General features: G+C 40.2%; 1 protein-coding gene across 3 annotated transcripts in view; it reads left to right on the top strand.

Annotated features, from left to right (window-relative positions):
- Positions 1-23709, top strand: part of ITPR1 (inositol 1,4,5-trisphosphate receptor type 1) — a 317422-nt gene that overhangs the window by 155085 nt on the left and 138628 nt on the right. For all 3 annotated transcript variants that reach the window (XM_046673482.1, XM_046673473.1, XM_046673467.1), the window contains 14 exons: positions 1148-1399; positions 1929-2070; positions 2808-2961; positions 4003-4190; positions 7469-7607; positions 8324-8378; positions 10554-10719; positions 10799-10969; positions 11442-11507; positions 12524-12661; positions 14991-15116; positions 16998-17198; positions 19173-19424; positions 22092-22217. In XM_046673482.1, the coding sequence (XP_046529438.1) occupies positions 1148-1399; positions 1929-2070; positions 2808-2961; positions 4003-4190; positions 7469-7607; positions 8324-8378; positions 10554-10719; positions 10799-10969; positions 11442-11507; positions 12524-12661; positions 14991-15116; positions 16998-17198; positions 19173-19424; positions 22092-22217 (2176 nt within the window). The remainder of the gene's footprint in view (positions 1-1147; positions 1400-1928; positions 2071-2807; positions 2962-4002; positions 4191-7468; positions 7608-8323; positions 8379-10553; positions 10720-10798; positions 10970-11441; positions 11508-12523; positions 12662-14990; positions 15117-16997; positions 17199-19172; positions 19425-22091; positions 22218-23709) is intronic.

Raw genomic sequence — 23709 nt, 5'->3', positions numbered from 1 at the left:
CAGTATTCTTTCTAAAGTGTATTCATGCTAATGGAGGGAGATCCATTTCTTTAATTTAGACTTGAATGGTATTCTATTTTATTAATGTGCCACATTTTCTTTGCTCTTTGATTTCATTGTATGCCGTAATTTAGTTCTTCATGTCAGGAAACATCCTTGTTCAAATTTGTGCACCTGTGTAAGAGTTTCCATTCCACACCAGGAGTGGAATTATTCAGTTGGAGAGAATGCATATTTTAAACTTTACTAAGCAATCCTGAATTGGATACTCTGGTGCATACTCCCACCAGTTGTAAATGAGAACTTTTGTTTCTCTTTGTCTTTGCTAACTCTGAATGTTGGGATGCTTTTTAATTTTTGTTACTCTTATGAGCATGAAATCGAATCATATTTTAATTTACATTTCACTGATATCTGGTGAGGTTGAGAATATTTTCAACTCATGGTTATTGGTAATAAATAGGGCTTTAAATCAGAAGCCACTATTTGCCTCTTTGGAAGCTATAGCTTTCTTATTTCACGTTATAAGTGTGTTTACTTGTTTAATGCTTGATGAGTCTGCTCCCCAAGAATGAATGAGAAAGAGCGCTTCGCTGGCCAAGTTCACCAACCAGAAGTTACAAAGATCATGTCTAATTGGATGAGGAAGAAAGCATAAGACATTTTGAGGAGCCTCTCCTTTTTACACCATGGTTTTCACAAATGTGTAAAAGTCAAGAGTAGACTCATATGAGATAAGATGCTAAAAGTATTATAAAATTTCTCATTAAAGGCAGTATGAATGATATCTTTAACATTTCCTACTTAGTCTTTAATGTGAAGAAATAGACAACATTCTTGGCTTAATAGTTTTCCCCCACTTATAATACATCAAGGGTAAAATGGAATCAAGTAGTCACATAATCATTTTAACAGCAGGATAGGCATGTGTGACTGTTGGCGTAGCTTGAACTGTTCCTGTCTCTGCTTGGAACGAAAGCTGAAGTTTGGTGTACAAAAGCACTTTAAGGGTGTTGATGTGTAAGTTCAGATGGCCAAATATCACTCCTATGAAAGTCGAGGCCACTTAGACTATCCTGCTATGAGTTTCTGTTCATCCTCAATGATTTCTAGAGAGTGAGCTTTATGTAACATTTCTCTTCTCCAGGTATCAGCTGAACCTTTTTGCTCGAATGTGTCTGGACCGCCAGTACCTCGCCATTAATGAAATATCAGGCCAGCTGGATGTAGATCTCATTCTCCGCTGCATGTCTGATGAGAACCTACCCTACGACCTGAGGGCATCCTTCTGTCGTCTTATGCTTCATATGCACGTGGACCGAGATCCCCAGGAGCAAGTCACTCCCGTGAAATATGCCCGCCTCTGGTCCGAGATTCCCTCTGAGATCGCCATCGATGAGTGAGCCTGGCTCCTTCTCCCTGTCAAGACCTTGTGTCGTTTAAAACCTCTTATTTATAATGTTCTGTGTAATAGTAGACAAACGACTTATGATCAGGTTAAGTCTAGTTAAATCAGAGAAGAACGATGAGATTATTTTTTTCTTTGAGCTTAAAATAAAGTGGATGGAAAATATTATTTCTTTCCTCAAGAACATAAGAGATGCATGATTGTATTTTTATATCTTGTTTATCTCTTTCTTTCATTCAACAAATATTTAAGTGTCTGCTCTGTGCTAGGCTTAAGGGATATGTCAGTAAACAAACCAGAAAACTATCTCTGCACTAGTGGGGAAAGACAGACAATAAACAAGATATGTCACTAAAATATATCTTGATGATAGGTGTTAAGGAAGGAAAACTAAAGTAGGGAAACGGGGGGATAGGAAGTGTTGGGAGGGAGGTGTTAGCTTTTGAGCCTGAGCAGTGAGGAAGACCTCGCCGGAGGGAACTTGAAATTTGACTTCCTTTTCTTTCCTCCTTCCTTTTAGTTATGATAATAGTGGAACTTCCAAAGATGAAATTAAAGAGAGGTTCGCTCAGACCATGGAATTTGTGGAGGAGTATTTAAGAGACGTCGTTTGTCAGAGGTTTCCTTTCTCTGATAAGGAGAAAAATAAGCTTACATTTGAGGTAACTCATGATGAAATGATTTATGAGTTCTGTCTGCTTTTCATGGGTCGTTTTCCTATGGGGTTAATATAAAATATTTCAGTACATGGTGATTTTTATCACAATGTTCTGGTTTTGTAAGAAAAAGGAATTTAGCTCAGCTTTGTTCCAGAATAAAATAGAATTGATACCAGTCAGTTGGCTTAATGTGGTTATGCTCTTAGAAGAAATACTCAGGGTGAATTGAATTGTGTAAAACGCTAGAAGATTACGTATACTCTGTACTTTATATTAAAAATGACAGGAAAGAAACAGGCTGTGCTTGGGACCTGTCAGAGATTAATCACTGGAGGGACATAAATTCTTATTACCTTTGAGTCAAATGTCTCTCTTCGAGACCACTTTTCCTTTTGAGGAGTTATGTTTCTGAGGATTACAGTGTTGCTCTCTGTGTCTTTGTTGGGTATAACTTGGCTTGCCCTGTATTATCTCTGGGAAGCTGCACAGACTAAATGGTTAGGTCAGTTTTTTATTATCTAGTCATCAAAGCAGATCAGCAGCTTTGCAGGTTTTCGTTTCTTATTTTTCTTATCTTCAAATTTCAAAATGAAATTTGATCAGAAATTGCAAGCAAAATATATGCCTTCTGTTACCATAAGGAAGATCAGAATCAGTCATTTGTAAACTAGTCAACATGCAATAGAACTGAAGGATACAGTGTATTTAACACCATCTTGCTTTTTTTTTTAATACAATAGGTTGTAAATTTAGCTAGAAATCTCATCTACTTTGGTTTCTACAACTTCTCTGACCTCCTACGATTAACCAAAATCCTCCTGGCCATACTGGACTGTGTACACGTGACGACAATCTTCCCCATTAGCAAGATGGCAAAAGGAGAAGAGAATAAAGGTGAGAATGATGTGGAGAAGCTGAAAAGTGAGACCTTATGTTACCCACACATCCAGCACACACTCTCCAGCCTATCCTGTTACTCCTCTTGTCATACTTTACCGTGTGATGTCCTGTCGTTTCCTACCCAACTTTTCATTAGGGACTTTTTCAAATGTAAAGAAAAGCTGGGAAAAGCTGGAAGAAAAGTGCAGTGGACACCCATATACCTACAGCTTAGGGTCAATGATGATTAACATTTGCCATACTTCCTTTATATTCAAGTATGAGTCTGTGTGTATATTTTGCTGAACCTTTTGAAAGTCACCTAATATCCTGAATGCCTGTCTCAAAAATACATGTCTTGTCATTGTTCTTGATGTGTCATGAGGCCCTCAATGATAGTATTAGTTTATGATGAAATAAAATCCAGGCTTGTATCTGGGTATCCTATTTCCAATTTGTGTATGGGACAATCTGCCTTTGTATGCTTGTTTTTTCCTCATTTTTAGAGCCAGAGTAGGCACATATTAGGTACTCAGGAATGGATTATTGTTTAACTGGTCTCTGCAGCTTGAATGGATAAAGCACATTTACTTACCTCTTGCTATCTGCTAGGTCTTGCTCATTTTACCATTTAATCCTGTCCTTGAGCAGCTTTATTCTCATTTTATAGATGAAAAACTGAGCCTCAAAGGTAACATCTTGTACCCAAGATCAAGTGGCTCTTGGTAGCAGCACCAGATTTGTGTCTTATTAACGTCTGTATCCCTAGTTCTGTGCACAGCAACAAGCACATAGTAGGTGACCAATAAAATTTGGTAGGTGAATTAATATACAAAAGTGCTCTTTTGGGGACTTCAAAGCCCACACTCTTTCTGCTTCTCCGTGAAGCTCCAAATTTTTGGTATTAAACTTTTCAGGTTCCTCAGGTCTTGAAAATGGATCAGAACAGGAGCCTGTTAAATAATCTGTCTCAAAGAGCCTGTGCCCCTTGTCAGGTGTCTCAGAGCGCTCTGTAGGGATGTTGTCGTGATGGAAGTCCGTCCTGGCCCTTTCCAGGCAGTAACGTCATGCGGTCCATCCATGGGGTTGGAGAGCTGATGACCCAGGTGGTGCTCCGGGGAGGAGGCTTTTTGCCCATGACTCCTATGGCTGCCGCCCCTGAAGGCAATGTGAAGCAGGCAGAGCCAGAGAAGGAGGACATCATGGTCATGGACACCAAGTTGAAGATCATTGAAATACTCCAGGTAACCATCAGCCAGAGGTAGGGGGCAGGAGTGTGCTTCATAGGGATACCATTTAGATCCAGTGTCTCTGCTTTGATGGAGCCCTAGGCTATCTAGGAAGTGAATGGAGGTAAATTCTTAGCTCAGCCTCAAGCACCATTTCTGAACTGGCCCTCTTCATCCCTCTGCTGTCACCTCCTCTCCCTCCCCAGCGTGCTCTTATCCCTCTAGCCATGCCAAAACTTCCCGTGGTTACCTTAGCTCTATGGAATCCTTGGCCTCTGTGTCTTCACCCATGCTGTTCCCTTTGCTTAGAATTCACTCACTTATGCTGCTGTGTACAGCTGAATTCTCTGCCTATTGTCCATAACTCAGTTCAAGTTTCTATTAACTTTGCGATGTCTGCCTCCTTCCCTCCTTTTTGATTCATTCATTCAACAAATATTTATTGATGCTGTGCGAAGTACTTTTAAGCATTGGACATCCAGCAATGAACAAAATAAATTAAATTCCTGCTTCTAAAAAGCTTACATTTTGATAGGAGGCATTCGCATATTTAAAAAAAGTGTACATACTCTGGTCGGATAATGAGAAGTGCCAAGGATGTTAAAGTGTAAAGGAGGGTCAGGATGATTTGGAGCCCATTACGGGTAGGGGCCAGGGATATTGGGTTTGCTGGGGTTGTCAGAGAAGGTCTCCCGAGTAAGATGATGTGATCAGAGACCTGAATGAAGTGAGAAAGCGAGTATATGGATATCTAGGAAAAGGGTCTCCAAGACAGAGGGAACAGCAGATGCAAAGACCTTGAGGTGGGAGCATACTTGGCAAGTTTGGAAACAGGTTGGGTTCAAGAATAAATGGGAGAACATGAGTGGGGGGTAGTAAATGCAACTCTTTTGAATGGATTTGCTGTAAAGATGCACAGAGAAGTGGAGAGAGGTGGCTAGAGGGTGATTTTTGGTAATAGGAAGGTTTTGTTTTTGTTGCAGTATTTTTTAAGTTGGGAGATTATAGCAAGTTTGTATGCTGAATGGGAATGATCGTGTAGAGAGAGAAAACTTACTGACATAGGAGAGAGAGGATAATCGTAGGAGCAAAGTCCTTGCAAGAGGGGGTGGGAGCCAGTCTAAGGGAGAGGGCTTGGTCTTAGTGATGAGAACCCTCCTAGCCTCCCAACAACCTGGGTTTTCCTCTTTCCTCTCTATGTGGATAATTTTTATTCATCAACAAAATTATCTCCTTAATGGAAAGCATCCTGTTATCACATTTCTCTTTTATCCCGTGCTGCCTAATCTCAACTCCATAACATGTAGTAGACATTTATAAGTGTTTATAGACTTAAAGATCTTTTTTGAGTCTGAAATCGCATTTTACCAATGGTTTGAAGGCATCAGTGGGAGTCCTGAAAGTAATTTACTTACGACAGTAAAGAATGACATAAGTAAAGCAGAAACCTTACTGAATTTGTGCCTGACCAAAAGGAGAGGATTTCTTAAGCTACTGCTTATGCATCCCAAGTATGTTAGTATCATCAATGTTTATCAGAAGTGACGTGATGCAAAACTTGTTTGCATCTTGAGGTCCACTCCCTATAGTAATCTGAGGACAACTGGTTGATGGATTTATTCTTTCAACAAATACTTATTGACCCCCTACAATTGACCTCCTACCATATGCGAGGCATTTTGCTGGGCACTGTGAGGATTGCCCAGATGATTCTGACAGGGGCTATATCCGCTAGAGGTTTATAGTTTAATAGGAAAATAAGGTGCTATGAAGCTGTGTGCACATGGAAATTAAACCACCAAAAAAGTGTTCTTCTGAGATGCAGTTGTGGGTTGTGTGATCCGATTCAGTAAGGACCAGAGCAAGTTTTACAGAGGAGGTAGGATTTCATCTGAGTATTTAGGCATAGATGGGATTTATCATATAGAAACAAAGGGACATTCTCAGGTGGATGGAGCAGCTTGAACCAGGGCATCATGGCACGCAGTCAGTAAGCAGTTCTTCTTTGGCAGGCAAACAGAGTGTGTTGAAGGGAAGTTGTCAGAAATGAGGTTGGAGAGGAGGACCAGGCCATGTTCTAGAGAGCTCTGGGTGCCTAAAGTGTTAGGACTTTACTCTGTAGTGAGCCTTTGAGAATTTTCAAGGAGAAGGCTAACATAAAAATAAGCATGTTTGGGAGGTGGATATGGTAGATCTGATTCTGTAATGGCCAAGGCAGGAGATAATGAGGACATGAGCAGGGGTAAGCGTCAGTGGGGAAGAGATCCATGAGAAGTGTTGGAGGTAGAACCATCAGGACTTAGTCCCTGATTAGATGTCTGTATCAAGGAGGGAGGAGCCAATAATCCTGAGGTTGAGAGAACCCAGGCAGGACTGATATTGTTAGTTTTGTACAATATTGAGTTTAAAGCTCTGGGAAGACACCAAATGGGATGTCCATCAGTCAGTAGGTGACATAGGCCAAGAGCTTAGAGAGCAAGCTGAGGATCTGTCTCAAACTGGGAGAGGTGATAGCCCTGGGATTAAGTAAGGTAACCAAGAGGGCAAGGCAGAGATGAGGGGAGAATAGAAGGGAGAATGTCAGTAAGGCCCTCAGATAATGCCAGGTGGTTGATCTTTCTTATGGCTCTAGCAACAATCATGGGAAAAGTGACTTTGTGTTGAAGTAGAGGATGAGGAAATATAGGAAGTGAAAGAAGAGGGAGTCTAAGAGTTTGCAGCTAAATCAAAGGAAACAATCAGAAATAGAAAATATGAATTAAGCTAATTTTCAGTGGTAAAAACACTGTCTTTTCTCTGTCAGTTCTCTTAAAAACAGCCAGCTTTGGGTGGTGAACATGTTATAATCTACATAGGAATTGAAATATAATGATGTATACCTGAAATTTATATAATGTTATAAACCAATGTTACCACAGTAAAAAGGGGGAAAAAAAAAAAGTAAGCAACTTCACTCTTCTTAAGGCCAAGTGTTGGCATTCAATACTTACTGAAATAAAGTAATGTTTTATAGAGGATGGAGTAGTGATTTATTGCTGCAGTTATTAAATTAATTGCCAGGATGCTGAAGTTTACACTAGAAGCTAAGGTGCTGAGGGCAGACTTGATATACCCCATGGAAGTCTGTTGTTAAAGTGACTATTGAAATCTAAGCCAAATATTTGGCTCACTTAGTGCCTAAGGTAATTGATGCAGCGTATACCAGCACCAAGTAAAGTGCAGTGGCTTGGCAAAGTGTTACAGGTGGTATGCTAATATAACCAATCTGTTTCCATTTCCACTTGAATCTTTAGTTTATTTTGAATGTGAGGTTGGATTATAGGATCTCCTGCCTCCTGTGTATATTTAAACGCGAGTTTGATGAAAGCAATTCCCAGACTTCAGAAACTTCCTCTGGAAACAGCAGCCAAGAAGGACCAAGTAATGTACCAGGTTAGTGATTCCAGAATGGGATTTCAGCCATAGAATGGGATCTGGGTCTAATGAAAACTGGGAGTCCAAAGGGTGCCTTCTAGAAAAAAGGTCAAATGGGAATGTTTTCGAAGATTATGATATTTTAAAATGAGGTCCTGAGAGTTATCCTTTTTCGGCAGAGAAATAATTATAAGAGCCCAGATCGCTTCTGGGATAGATCTTGTTTCCTTCCATCTTGGAGTGTCTTCCTCATAAGACAGCTGAGGGTCCTACTGTTGTGGTTATATGAAATGCCAAAAAAACCCACAGAAAAACGCCACAACCCACAAAAGAAACAAAACAAAACCCTCTAAGAAAACTTATTGTCCCTTAGCAGCTTTTACTCCTGGTGGAAGTTTTTCCCTGCCCAGGAAATAGTGTGAAGGATAAGGCAAGGGTGGTGGTAGGAATAATCCCGCCTACCGAGGCCTGAGCGTCCATGGGATGAGGTCATTTCTCTGTTATAACATGGGATCATGCAGGAAGTAGAAAGCCAGCAGACGTATGAAACACTGTGTACCAGAGCCATTGAATAGTGTGGTCTGAGTTGATATGGCTTCAGAGCTTTGCAGTATATGGTTCTGGAAGACTTGAGGTTAACCCGTGGGCCAAGGGTAGGGCTATTTAGAGGAAGTTCACCAGCAGCATATTTTGAGAACGTCCTGCATCTGATATTACGTTCTGTAACTTTTTAGGTGCTCTTGACTTTGAACACATTGAAGAGCAAGCAGAAGGCATCTTTGGAGGAAGGAAAGTATATTTTCAGTTTCTATTTTATAGATGGTTCTACAATTTGGAAGGCTGTTCTTTTCTAGCTCTCAAAGGCTTTTCCTTCACTGTACCAGGAAAGGTCTAGTCTTTGGGTTTAGGTTGTTTAGTGCTCTCTTTGAACTCTTAGTTTTCAGGTCAGAACCATCTTAGTTGGGTTCGTGTGTGTGTATCTGTGTGTTTCCTGCTTACAACAGAAAGGATTTAAGGAGGTTTCCCAAAATATACACATTACAAGATTTTTTTTAAGTGAGGAAATAGGGTCAAAAGAAAGAGAGGGCTCAAAATAGTGAGGTGTAAGATCATGTACTTCTGCTACTGATAGCCTGATACTTTTATCCATGAGCTCTTTAGAGGCCATGCAACAATAACAGCAACACGCATGCTCTTCTTTCATTGTCCCTAATGTCAGGTTAATGTATGAATCCCTTTTTACAAGATCAGATTGCTCAATGTTGGCTTAGAACATTATTATGAGACTTAAATACCTATAAAACTCAAATACCTACAAACTTAGTATAAACACCCTATGCACAGAGTTCTTATAAGGTACACACTTGGTTATCTATTACTGTGTAACAAACTACTCCAAACACTTAATGGATTAAAATAACAACAATTGTATTGCCTCTCACAGTTCTATGGGTTCACTGGGGCTAAGCTGGTGGTTCTTGCTGGTCACTGTTGAGTCTATTGTCCGGGTGCAGTGAACTGGTGCCTGGGGCTGGCACATCCAAGTTGCTTTACTTACGTTTCTGCTCCTTGGTGGGTTACTTGAAAGGCTGGGACCTCTCTCTCTCTCTGCACATGACTGAGCTTCTTTATGGCCTAGTGACTGGCTTTAAGTGCAAAGGTCCCAAGAGGATAGGCCAATAATGTGCAAGCATTAATCAAGCCTCTGCTTGCATCACGTTGCTCTTGTCCTTTTGGTTAAGGCAAATCACATGGCTGAGGCCAGGGTCAGTGTGGGAGGAGCCTCCATAAAGGTGTATATACCAGGAGGGCCCACTTTTTTGGCGTCCAGCAATGTTAACAGTCTACCTCAACGCTTAAGATAAAGCCTGTGAAATTTAAATTAGCAACATTATTTACTATGATGGAAGATGCTGTTTTTCTGAAAGATACACAGGATATTTTGAGTTCAGCATAATGACACTTCTGTGTGCCATGTGGTGGCTCATCTTTCCTTATATTGAACAGCAGTGAGCCGTCCTCACACCTCTTTGGAGCACATAGAATGAACACAGTTGCATGTTAAGCCCTCTCTGTCCTTTTCTTGCTGGCCTGCAACTGTGAAGTTCTCACCATTTGGCATTCATTTTATTGTAAACACAATGCAGTTACTGACACAATAGTTGAGTGGCAGTGCCCAGTTATGTGGTGGCCTGCCATTTGATTCAGGGCATACTTGTTAATTTTCTGGTTATTTAAATAGCACACAGCCAAGTTATCATAGATGTTGAGATAACCCCTGACAATAGGCTGATTAACCCCACTGTGAAGAACACTGAGTTGTAATGGTTCATGGCAACATTCCTCAAAGTGCGGTCTGCAAGACTGAACTGCTTGCTACCAGTTTGTGACAAGATAAATAGAGAACCCCCGAATAAGCATTGGGATATGTTTATGGCAATTTGACACCACTTCGACATCCAAGTGCATTGTCAGTGGACGTGGTATAGAGTAAGGCATCAGTTGGCTACAAACTGGAAATAAAAAAAGCTAGTCGTTCACTAGCTTCAAACTTCAAAGCTAGTTTGGTAGGCATTGAGTTACAGCATCTTAAATAAAAAATAAACTAATAACTTAGGAGAAAAACAATGGAGTGCCGTTCTCAGACCACAGAAGGGGCCAAGCAAAAGAACACCCTCATCTACGAGTCAGGAGTCTGGTTGCAAAGTCAGTCCTGTCACTGTGGGAGAGCAGGGACTTTGGTTTAAAACTGAGCAATTGTGAGATCTTGATTGTCCCCTCACTTCACAATATAGTTGAGATAAAACAAGATTGTATTGTTAAAGGAGCTAATTAAAAGTCACGTCACCCGAGGTGACTACCCTGTTGGAAATCTAACTAGTTGAGGAGTGTCTGGGCCCAAGGTGCATGAGAGAAGGGTGTCTGCAGTTCATCGGACCTTTCCCCTCCCATGTGCTCCTTTAGTGAGGAGAACACCCCACTGGACTTGGACGATCATGGCGGCAGAACCTTCCTCCGAGTCCTGCTCCATTTGACGATGCACGACTACCCACCCCTGGTGTCGGGGGCCCTGCAGCTCCTCTTTCGGCACTTCAGTCAGAGGCAGGAGGTCCTGCAGGCCTTCAAACAGGTAGCTAACCTTGCCTTGTGTGTGTGTGTTGTGTGTCCAAGAGGCTGTTGTGTGCCACTAATGGATTGTATTCATTCAGGTTCAACTACTTGTCACCAGCCAAGATGTCGACAACTACAAACAGATAAAACAAGACTTGGATCAACTGAGATCCATCGTGGAAAAGTCAGAGCTTTGGGTGTACAAAGGGCAGGGCCCCGATGAGGCCATGGATGGTGCATCTGGTGAAAACGAACATAAGAAAACAGAGGTGGGTGAAACACAAGTTACACTGCCAGGGGAGGTGGATGGGCTCCTCAAAACAAGTGAACATCCGCCTCTGGTTTTAGATGTAAATGCATGGGACTTATTCTCAAGAGATCTGCTTGTTATGTAGCCAGAGTAACAGCCGTTCTCCTAGGAAATAAGCTACAAACTAGAGTTCAGCTGTATCTCCATGCCATCTTGGAGCATTTGGAATACACTTTGTTGTTGAGTGAATTAGCACAGGTTTCCCTTGTGGACCCATGTGGGAAAGAACCTGTTCTCCAGGTGTGGCCTGGTCCACCATCCTCTCCCACATCAGTGAAATATTGTCAACCAGAAGGGAGTTGAGTGTGAGCAAGTAAATGCCTCGGGCATAAACCCAGCACGACTGTTGGAAAATACTGCAAAACTTCCATTCTTTTGTAAAGGAGGCCAAGAATTGTACAAACCACACTCATTTTCATTTTGATCCCTAGGAAGGGAATAACAAGTCGCAAAAGCATGAAAGCACCAGCAGCTACAACTACAGGGTAGTAAAAGAGGTAAGTCCCCCTCCTGCCTTTTTTTTTTCCCTTCTTTATTGCTTCTCTAAGGAGCTTTGGTCTGTGATAGTCAAGTTGAAGGTGCAAACACTTTAGCTTTTTTCTTCATGTGAAGTTTTAACAAGGAGAAAGTAGAACCCAAAGCTTAAGCACATGTGTTTCAGTGTCAGAACTGGATTTGAAAACAGCTCAGCCCCACCTATTATTTCTGTGTCCTGTTTCATCACCTTTTATAGGTGCAGCCAGCACCTGTACTTCTTAAGGTTTACAATTGAATGAAGGATTAAGCAATAAAATTATCAAGGATTTATCTAGGTGACTGGCACGTAGTGTCCACCAGTGAGAGCTGTGGATCTTTAGAAATCTTTGCATGGGTGATTCAAAGTTGGGAGGTTGGGAGCGTTGTTTTTTATCCCAGAGCAAACTCTTCCCAAGTCCTTGGCAATAATACTAAGTCATACCATTGTTAAAGATCTGTCTGAAACTACCCCACTTGCTGTTGAAGCCATAATCCTCTGGTTATTCTGGAGGACATGTTCTTAGCCATACATGGATTTAGTTTGATGCAATCAACAGGGATACAAATATTAGAAAAATTTCCTTCATTTTAGGTTTTTAATGTATTGTGATCCCTTTTGCCTCACTGCCCACCACTGCCCCCTGCAAGCTTTTTCCAATTGTATTTCCTAGTTTTTTGAGGTTGATTTCTTTCTTTCCTTTTTTAAGAATTTTTTTCCAGGTTTATTGAGATATAATTGGCAAAACTAAGATATTTAGAGTGTACAATGTGATGATTTGATATATGTATACATTGTGAGATGATTGCAACAATCAAGTTAATTAACACATCCATCACTCATATAGTTAGCTTTCAGGGGAGAATGCTTAAGATCTAGTCTCAGCAAATTTCAAGTATATAATACAAAATAGTGTTATCATCTACAGGCTGTATGTTAAATGCTCAGAGCTGAGATGTGGGTCCAAGGGCACAAATTTTGATTCTTTGTTTCTACCAGATTTTGATTCGGCTCAGCAAACTCTGTGTTCAAGAGAGCGCCTCTGTGAGGAAGAGCAGGAAGCAGCAGCAACGCCTGCTCCGGAACATGGGCGCACACGCTGTGGTGCTGGAGCTGCTGCAGATTCCCTACGAGAAGGTGAGCGGCTCCCTCACACTCGGCTGATGCCCCCGAGGGTGTGGCGGGTCCCTGGGTTCCCCCAAACCCTTCACATTTGGATATTGTTGGTGAAGAAATGAAGCTGCTGTGGCGATTGTAACTATAAAGCAATTTTAGGTAATTTACATGAAACAAACAGCATCAGAAAAATAAAATCACCCATAACCCTTCTCCAATTTGAAGATTCTAGAAAAAAAGAAGAGTCCATTTATTCTCCCCTTACTCTCATGCCACATTGGATAGGACGGCTTGGTCTGTATGTGGAGGTCCCATAGAGGGGGCTATATCCACACCTGGCTTGTGCCGTACCAGTGTCGTCTACATTGCTATTCCAGCAATTTCAGCTCGACAGATTACTAAATGCATGTGAGAATGTGAGACTTGCTCTCTTTTGAGGTCCTTACTAGTATGCTGTCATCTGGTTAAGTATTTGGATCTATCAGATCCAAATTTTTTTTTTGCTCTAAGTCATCTTTTCTGTTGTTAGAAGTTAAACTTTGTCCCCATTTTTCATGGTAGCCTTTGTCGTTGATAGTGACAGGATTTAGGGAAGTGGGGTAACAGTGCTTTGCATCTATGTGGCCTAAAAAGGTATTTTTGAAAACATCCATTGAAGCCTCTAAAACCCAGTGTGGCAGTTGTGTTGTTCCCAGGTGACAGATGAGTAGACTGAGGCTGGGGGATGTTTAGAGTCCAAGGGCATAGACTCGGGTCTCCTGAGTTCACCAGTGACTGCCAGAGAGACTTACGCGTGAAGAGCTGCCTGCTGAAGCGTCGCTGCCAATGCTGGCAGAGTGCCAGCCCCTGGGCTAAGGCCTTTACGCTCATTAGCTCTTTGAATCCCCAAGACACCCAGATGAGATGGGCATTACTACTAAGAGCCCCATTTCAGATAAGAAAACTGTGGCCACAGAGGTTCAGTCACTTGCCTGGATGGCCCAGCTCACAGGGTTATTGTCTAGACCAGGGTGGGCAAACCCAAGACGTGGACCAAACCCAGCCGACCACCTGTTTTTGTACAGCATATGAGCTAAGAATGGTTGTTACTTTTTTAAATAGTTATATTTTTAGTGGTTATAGAAGCACCTGCATAATGTCCTCTCTTTTGCTTCTTGACTCACAAAGCCTAAAGTATTTATCTAGCCCTTTAAGAAAAAGTTTGCTGACCCTTGGTTTAGATCAGAACCGATAGCTAACATTTTTTGAGTAATTACTAAGCACTTGACATGAATTTTCTCATTTAATCTTCTTAACAACCATATGAAGTGTGCACTTTTATTATCTCCATTTATTAGGAAACCAGGGCTCAGGAAGGTTGAGTAATTTGCCCAAGGTCACACAGCTAGGAAGTTGTGGATCTGGGAGAAGAGCTAGGCAGTCTATTTCAGGGCCTGCATTGCTAACTTACGCTCTCTGGCCTCTGAAATGAGGTGATGTATGTTAGAAGACTTAGGAAGACTATTGTGGGCTATATGAATGTGAGGGATGATTTCTGTTTTGGGATCCTCATTTTGTTTCTACTGCCTTAAATGTTTGCTTGTTTAGAATTGGGCAAAATGGCAGTAGGTTTTATGTAATTGTCTTATCACAAGGCATCTAACTCTTTACAAATACTGAGTGTATGTTTTTAATATGTGAAATGAGAATCACATGATCAACCATGTGAAATGTCTGGGGTAGGTATTATCCCCATTTTGTAGATGGGAAAACTAAGTTTTATGTTAAATAATGTGCCTGAGGTGACAGGGAAAGGAGTCATGGCAGATATATTTGCCCTAACTGATAATCTAAAGAGAGCTCCACTCTGTCATGCTATCTACCCCAAAAGTTAATGCCTCCATAGGTTAAAAGGTGAGCCTGAGAGCTGGTGAAATGTGGACTCCCCTCCATGGTGGAGTCGGCCCCTGTCAGTCCCAGTCTTCAGAAGTGCGGGGTTCAGAAGTTCCAGCCAATGCTACACAATGGAATCCCACAGACTTTCTCTTAACTTTCGCTCTGTATTGCTCTGTATTGCCTCAGTAAAATCTTTTCGTTTCTGCCCAAGGTTAGTAGGAGAGAATTCATTTTCGTCGATGAGTTATGAACAAGTTACTGGCTTGTTTTCAGGGTGAGAAGTGCAGTACCTCAATATTTTCACACAGCAGGCCCTCAGCCAACACCTCCAGACCCCGCATTAGTAGGAGGTGGTGGGAGTGTCATGGCACCGGGTCTTTGGGCCTAGAAATCAGTGCTTTCTCTTGTCAGCCTTCTCTTGTCTGCAGCATAGCCCTGTTGTCAACCTGTTTTTTGTCTGTCTCCTCCCACACAGGCCGAAGATACCAAGATGCAGGAGATAATGAGGCTGGCTCATGAATTTCTGCAGAATTTCTGTGCAGGCAACCAGCAGAATCAAGCTTTGCTACACAAACACATAAACCTGTTTCTCAACCCGGGGGTAAGACTTGAGGCCTGTCTGGAAATCTGTGCAAGGAGGAGGGTGGGGAAGTGTAAGAGGAACTGCTTGTTCTTTTGCTGTTATGGCCCCTGGGACCTGTTCTAATGCAACGTTCATTCCAAGGGGGAACATTCTGATCAACTCTCAGGAGGACATAGATACTCCCCATGTTTTGGGGGGAGAAGGCAGGGGAGGGGTAGGAGGTTAATAGGGTCAAGGTAGAATATACTCACATTTTTTCCCAATAACATTCCTCATTATGTCAAACTTCAGCAATAGAGAAATGCTCACTCTCACTCTCCAGCCACATCCTCCTGAACCCCCACGTTAGGGGTTCTGATATCATGCATAAATTTTTCTTTGTTAATACAAATATGTAATATATTCATATAAAACATAGCCATGTTACATTTTAGTTTGTTAAATATGTTTTTAAAATATATATTGTGCATTTTTTAACAAAAAATCGTGGCACACTCTACACATTGTTTTCCACTTAACACATCATGGCTGCCTTTGCATGTCAGAGGTTTATAGTTTTCTTTCGTTTTGATAGCCACATGGCATTCCACAGAATGTAACTTTTAAAAAATCATTCCTATATTAATAGACAATTAGGCAATGTCTAACCTTTGGCTTTGTAAGCAATGTTGCAAAAGACATCCTTGTACATATGTGCACATGTACACTCACTCATTTGTATTGCAAGAGCTTTCCCAAAAAGGACTGCTGCGTTGTAGGGTAATATTCCCTCTTTGTCATATTAAGAGAAAGAAAAGGCAAAAGATAAAAAGTTAAAGCCCCCTACATTACACCAAACATAAAACTCAATAACTCTAGAAGATAGCATGAGAATGTCTTCATGGCCTTATGGTAAGCAAAGTTGTGTTACAAAGTATGCAAAGAGCACTCATCATAAAAGAAAATATCAATAAATTGGACTTCTTTAAAGTTAAGAACTTCTGTTCACAAATGATACCATTAAGAGTGAGTAAAAACAAACCAGAGTGGGAGAAGACATTTGCAATAAATATGTCCAACAAAGGATACATACCCAGAATATATAACAAACACAGAAAAGTCAATCAGGAAAAAGACAGCCCAGTTTTTAAAAGGGGCAAAAAACTTTAAAATGGGACACTCCATAGTAGAGGATATCCAAATGGCCAATAAATGTGACAAGGTCCTCAACATGATTAATCATCAGAGAAATGCAAATTAAGTAAGATATGTATAACAAGGTACGACTGAAATTAAGAGACTGACAATGCTGAGTATTGTCAAGGATATGGAATAGCTGTAATGTAGAATGTAAATTGTTAACATCTTTCAAAAGCTGTTTAGAAGTATCTTCTAAAGCCAGACATAGTTAAACTCTGGGACCCAGCAATTCTGCTCTTAGGTATAAATCCAACAGAAATGCGTAAATTAGGTTTACCAGAAGACACGCATGCAACAACGTGGATGACAACATGGCAAATGTAATGTTGAACAAAAAAAAGCCAGATGGAAAAAATGCACTAGGTTCAAGAGCAGGCAAAATGAATCTGTGGTTATAGAAGTCAAAATAGATGTTAAATTGGGAGGTGGGGCGTTAGGGAGGCCTGTTTTGTTTCTTGATCTGGGTGCTGATGTTCCCTTTGTAATTGATTTAGCTGAATACTAATGATTTGTTTACTTTTCTGTGTATGTATTATACATGATGGAAAAAGTTTACTAAAGAAGACAATACAGAAGTGAGAATGAAGAAACATGTCTTCATGGAGTTAAATGCTTCCCTCTCTCTGTGTTTTTAGTGGACTCTTCTTTTTCTCACTTTGTCATCTCCTCTAGCCTTCTTCTGACCATTTCCCCGTGCTTCTGCCCTCCCTCTTGTGCCAGATCCTGGAGGCGGTAACGATGCAGCACATCTTCATGAACAATTTCCAGCTCTGCAGTGAGATCAATGAGAGAGTCGTCCAGCACTTCGTCCACTGCATCGAGACTCATGGTCGAAACGTCCAGTACATAAAGTTCTTACAGACGATTGTCAAGGCGGAAGGGAAATTCATTAAAAAGTGCCAAGACATGGTCATGGCTGAGGTGACAACTATATATTTGTATATACCTTTATCTGGTGTTCCATAGAAATTTTTAAATTATTGAATCTTATCTGTGTGAACTGGCATCCTCTCCTGGAGCCATATGAAGGGTCAAAAAGTAATTGTATATGTGTGTGTTCGTGATCTCATGTTTGTGAACGTAAACTATAGAGATAGGCAAGAGTCTGTTCTGGTTTTTCATAGCAGTAAATCTACTTGTTTTAAGGAAGTTTGGCCCAGATTCTTCTGAGGGGGCGAAAAAAGACCCCCAGGAATAATGAACCAAAATATAGTGAATGGAGATTAAATGTGGATAGAACCCAGTGAGCCAGAACAGTTTCCCTTCTTGTGGATTATATGGCTTTTTCTTTAATTATTCACATAATTAAGTAGCTAGAAAAATTTTTGCTTGATGATTCATGAGAAGACTCTGGCCAGTGGAATTGGGGCAAAGTCCCCATTGGTTCTCTGTGGGGGGTCACTGCCCCGTGGATGCAATCCAACCAGGAAGGCCCTCTGCCACACCTGTGACTTTGGCTATTACATATACTCAGTTTAATCTTTCCACCTTTTTAAAAAATGAAAACTTAAGTAAATCCACTTAACACTTGAATTTATAATCCCATCTACATATAGGATTCCAGTAGAAGGTGATGTAGTGTAATTAAAAGAGTTGGCTCAGCCTGGGATGCAAATATCTGCTGTACCACTTTACATGTCCCATGTGATTTGGGATGTGTTACTTGACTTCTCACACTCTCAGCATACATTTCTGTAAAAAAAAGGGACAGTAGTATTCACTTAAGGAGCGGGTATGCAAATTAAATGAGATAATGATGACAATAGTAGCTAACATTTATTGGAAGCCTACCATACTCTGGTCACTGTTTTAAGCAATTTGTATATAATCTTTTATGTAGTCTACATGACACCACCATGAATTAGGTATCATATTTGTCTTCAGTTTTACAGACAAACTGGAGGCACAGTGAGTTTAGGTAAGCCCTCTAAAGTGTTTCTCGTGAAATCTGGCGCATCATTAGAGTTCGTTAAGGTTAGTTGTTATTAAGTACATATCGACCATCTTTGCTTTGATTTCTGTGCCAGCCCTTTTTGGATCTTTTCTGTTTCGTGCAGTGCTGAAATTGATTTATTCTGAAGTAGATTTATGAGAAGCTATAGTCCCGGGGCACAAATTATGATTAGGAATGCCTTGACTATTTGACGAGTGTTAAAAAGAGGGCATGTCTTAATCAGAAGTGGATAATTTGTGATTGTGAAGAGATAAGGCAGTGTATGAAAGAGTTCTAAGAGGGATACTTTTAAAGCATAAAAAGAAGATGGAAACTTTTTTTTTTTAAAGATTGGCACCTGAGCTAACAACTGTTGCCAATCTTCTTTTTTTTTCCTGCTTTTTCTCCCCAAATCCCCACAGTACACAGTTGTATATTTTTAGTTGTGGGTCCTTTTAGTTGTGACATGTGGGATGCCGCCTCAGCATGGCCTAATGAGCAGTGCCATGTCCGTGCCCAGGATCCAAACTGGTGAAACCCTGGGCCGCCGAAGTGGACCGTGCAAACTTAACCACTCAGCCATGGGGCCGGCCCCAGATGGAAACATTTTTAAAAGGAAAAATCATAGCCTAATTATTAGGTTTGGAAATATAAGTCTAAGCTTGCAATCTACATTTTCACTTGACACATGAATGGTGGTATGCAGACTTGATCTTCCTCTAACAGTTTTTTAGGACCACTGTCATATTTCTGTATCTGTGGATTAAAATGATGTTGCTGAAGATTTTTAGCTGTTTAGTAATATCAGTGAAGGAAATCTAGATGACTTTAGTAATATAGGTGAGACTGGTTTGGGAAGGTAAATACTAACAGAACACCCCTTTTTCTCTGCAAAGAGATTTTTTTAATGATGTCTCCACCCTGCAAGCATGTGGTGTAAACAAGCCCTATTCTTTTTATAGCTGGTTAATTCAGGAGAGGATGTCCTCGTGTTCTACAATGACAGAGCCTCTTTCCAGACTCTAATCCAGATGATGAGGTCGGAACGGGACCGGATGGATGAGAACAGCCCTCTCATGTACCACATCCACCTGGTCGAGCTCTTGGCTGTGTGCACAGAGGGCAAGAACGTCTACACAGAGATAAAGTGCAACTCTCTGCTCCCGCTGGATGACATCGTCCGCGTGGTGACCCATGAGGACTGCATCCCCGAGGTGAGCGAGCCCAGGATGGGGTGTGCCCTGTTCATGTCTTTCCACATAGTATGTGGGGCCGCGGCTGGGTGGGAGGCTTCCTGGTGGTGGTGTGGCACAGTTTTGAGACCTGCAGCTCTTTGTGTAGAGAGATTTCAGTTGGCTGAAATAACATTTTCTTGACTATCGATTTTGCACTAAGGGAATGTGGGGGGATATTAGTCTTTCCTTCTGTCTCCCTGAGAAGAGTGGGAACACTGCTGCAGTGCGTCAGCTCTGTGGAACTCATAATTCATCCTCTTGAGCAAAGAGGATTTGATCAGAGTGGACTTCTCAGAAATGAGATTAAGAGTAAATTGAGATACAGTTCTTGCGAACGTAAGACCTATTCTGTAAGTTCATTCTTTAAAATGAAAACTTGTAGTGCAAAAATAATGAATGACAGTTAGAAAATATGTAGGAGCTATAGGTAACCAATAAGAAAATTAAAATAATCTATAATTCCACCACTCATAATAAATACCTGTAGGATTTTTGAAATAAATCTTTCCAGGCTTTCTTTTTCCCTGTTCGTGCATATTGAATAGTAACAAAAAAATGGATCATACTGTGTATATTTTACTGTTGTATGTTTTAAAATATATATTATTAGTTTATATTTTAAACTATATATATTTTTATATATAGCATATGTAGTATTTATCAAATACATGTACTCTTATGTTTTTAGATTAACTTTTTAAAAAGTTAACACCTTCTTAAAAGTTCAAATAGCAGAGACTATAAAGGAGTAAACTATGAAAAATCTCCTCATCTGTTCCTCCCCATCCCACAGAAAATCATTTATTATGTTCTTGTATGTCCTCCAAAGTTTTGCATATAAACAAATACAAATATATATACTTTATTCCCCTACCTGCTTTTTTAATGCAAAAGGTGACATTCTAAGTACACTATTCTTCTTTTTGTATCAGACCCTAGAGTCCACATTCCTTTTTTATAGTTACATAAAATTCCATTGTACTGATGTACCATAATTGCCCTCCACTAATGTTCAGCAAGCTCATCATAATATAATGAGATGATAATTATAATAAGAAAATAACAAGATTGCGTTTTTCTCACAGCCTTGTTCATACAATATGTTGCCAGACTTTTGGATTCTTCTATATCAGATAGATGAAAATGTATTTTGATGTAGTTTTAATTGGCATTTCTCTTATTATGGATAAGGGAGGTATAATAGCTTATTTTTTACCCATTTTTATTTGAAATACAATGTAAATATAGAAAAGTACATGAATCTGGATTGTATAGTATAAGAATAATTATGAAGAGAAAAGCTGTGTAACCACCACCCAGGTTAAGAAATATGACAAATTCCTCCCCTTGTCCTTTCCCAGTCCCCAACCTCCCCCAAAGGGCTCTCTCCTAGAGGTAGCCATGAGCTAACTTTTATGTAATCCCTTAGTTGCTTTTGTTTGTACATCCCTTAGAAATATAATTTAGTTTGGCTAGTTTTTGAACTTCCTTTATCTATGGTCTCGTGCCTCTTAGAGTTCAGCTTTACGGTGTTAAGATTCATCCTTTGTTTTGGAGCATTCCCCTGTGTCATTGTACCACAATAAGATTTTCTGTACAGCCATACATCACTTAGTGATGGGGATACATTCTGAGAACTACGGCGTTAGGTGATTTTCTCATTGTGCAAACATCATAGACTGTACTTACACAAACCTAGATGGTATAACCTGCTACACACTATATGGTATAATGGTACTAATCTTATGGGACCACCGTCATATATGCGGCCTGTGATTGACTGAAATGTCACTATGTGGTACATGACTGCACTTCTGTTGATGCTCATTTTGGTTTCAAGTTTTTGGCTGTTAGGACCAATGCATGTGTCCTGACCCACATGTGTGTACACATCTCTCCAGGGTGTACACTTAGAAGTGGAAGTGCTGTGTTGTATGGGGGATGCATTTCTTCCATTTGACTTGATAATGCCAAGTGGTTTTCCAGCATAGTTGCTGCAGCAGCCATCCCTCCCCCAAGAGCTCTTGTTGCTTCACAACCCTGCCAACTGTTGGTATTATCAGACCCTCTATTTTATTTTTTTCAGTCTGTTGGATGTGTAGTGGTTTCTCATAGTGGGTTTAATTTCTGTGTCCTTGATTACTAAATGTGGTTGAACTCCTTTCCATGTTTTTTCTTTTTTTCGACATTTTATATTCCTTTAAGAAAATATCAGATCAAAATTTTTGCCTAGTTTTTCTTTGGAAGGTCCATCTTATATGTACAGATCTGTAGGAATTCTTCATTGGGATATGCATTGCAAACAGCTTCTACAACTCATGACACTAAACTCTTTTTAATGGTGCCTTTGCATGAACAGAAATTCCTCATTTTCATGTTGTCAGACTTACCCATCTTCTCTTCTGTGGTCAAACTTTTTTGTTCCGTTCTTTACCTTGAGGTCATGAAAATATTCTCTTCCAAAAGCTTTGTTTTTGAATTTTGTAATTGTGAATTCTGACTGTCAAAAAATCATAGAAATTAAAGGTGTCAGGGAAAAATGGAATAACCATATTTGTCCATCCTTCTCACTCTTGAGATGAGGCAGCTAACCAATTCCACATACACCAAGCTGGTTTTTCAGAAAAGCCTCTTTCTATCTTCCAGGTTAAAATTGCGTACATTAACTTCCTGAATCACTGCTATGTGGATACTGAGGTGGAAATGAAGGAGATTTACACCAGCAATCACATGTGGAAATTGTTTGAGAATTTCCTCGTAGACATCTGCAGGGTAAGGCTTTCTGGAACTAAGAAGGTGCAGGGCATCCCTGTGCAAACGTAAGGGAAACAGTCCCATAATTTCAACTTCCTAATTCATGGCTCAAAGGAGGCAGATATGGCTCTTATCTTTTCACACATCTCATTTCTTTTTACCTTTTGCTCTTAGCTGAAAATAGGTTTTATTTGTCAGGCTTCAGGGAAGATAGATTATTTCTGGTTTTCATTTCATCCTTAATGGATTGATTTGTGAATTGATAACCTGGGACATATTAAAATCAAACTTGTAAAGTTTTCTTTCCTTTGACAATATGTCTCTCCTCAAAGGATGCCTTCCTCAGTTTGAGCATTCATCTCCTACAGATTGGTGTCAAGGATTCTGCAAAGCACTTCACTTTCCATCTGTTGCTTTCCTGACCTAGCAGTTGGGGTGGGCTGCATATTCTTGATTTGGTTTTGCTCTGAGCTTAATATTCATTCTAAAGCCACAAGAGTACTACCTAGTAAGGCACACTGTGGATTTAGTATGAGTTTTGTGGTGGTGGAGTTTGGGAGAGGCCAAGTAACAAGGTTCTTCAGAGAATAATTGTGAGATGAATCCCAATGTCAGAAATAGTGGGATGTTAAAAAGAAATAAAAGATGTGTTGTAGAATCCTAGAATGTGATATTTTCTGCCTGACTGTACAATTACCAGTGTGAGACAAGGAGCCTGCAAGAACTTATTTTCTTTCTAACCACAGACTATATTTAATAGTACTCAGGTGTTAGTGTCACGGACATATATATACATAGATTTTTTAATCTCAGATTTCTCCTAGTCTTTTAAACCTGCAAGTCTGGGGGTTTTGGCTTGGAATGGAAGGCCTGCTTTGTTTCTTTAAAACAGGGCTTAGCAAAGTTTTCTGTAAAGGGTCAGGTAGTAAATATATTTGGCTTTGTGGGCCATCCAGTTTCTGTCACAATACTCAACTCTGCCCTGGCAGCATGAGAGCAGCCGTGACAATATATAAACAAACGGGTATGACTGTGTTCCAATAAAATTTATATACGAAAGCAGCCACCAGCCCTTAACTTTGCTGACCCCTGCATTGAATTGTTCAGAAATGCTGTAAATTCAGTTACCAGTTTCATTCTCTGAATGTGTCCACAGACTGCCCAGTATTGAGCTCAGAACATGATATTCAGTTATTAAAACTTGATTTTTTTTTGCCTTTTCCTTCATAATTTTTTTATTATAAGCAATTTTATATCTCAAATGATAGGACTGATGAATTTGGTAGTAAAATTTGATTTTAAAAAATGTATTTTCTAAACTTGTTCTTCTAAATGTCTAATCTTACTCTAAGCAGCAAAATTAAGTGGTATCTAAAGTGCAATCCTAAGTCTCTTCTCACCCCAAAACCTGTACAGTTGGTTTTCTGAATCATGGCCACTTTTTTCAACACCCTGCATGTCAGTAACGTTTTTATTGAATGCGAAGAGTGTTGTAGGTTTGGAGAATATC

This window comes from Equus quagga, chromosome 1 (assembly GCF_021613505.1).
Source record: "Equus quagga isolate Etosha38 chromosome 1, UCLA_HA_Equagga_1.0, whole genome shotgun sequence".
In the NCBI taxonomy this organism is placed as follows: domain Eukaryota; kingdom Metazoa; phylum Chordata; class Mammalia; order Perissodactyla; family Equidae; genus Equus; species Equus quagga.
This window is presented reverse-complemented; position numbering and strand designations above follow the sequence as displayed.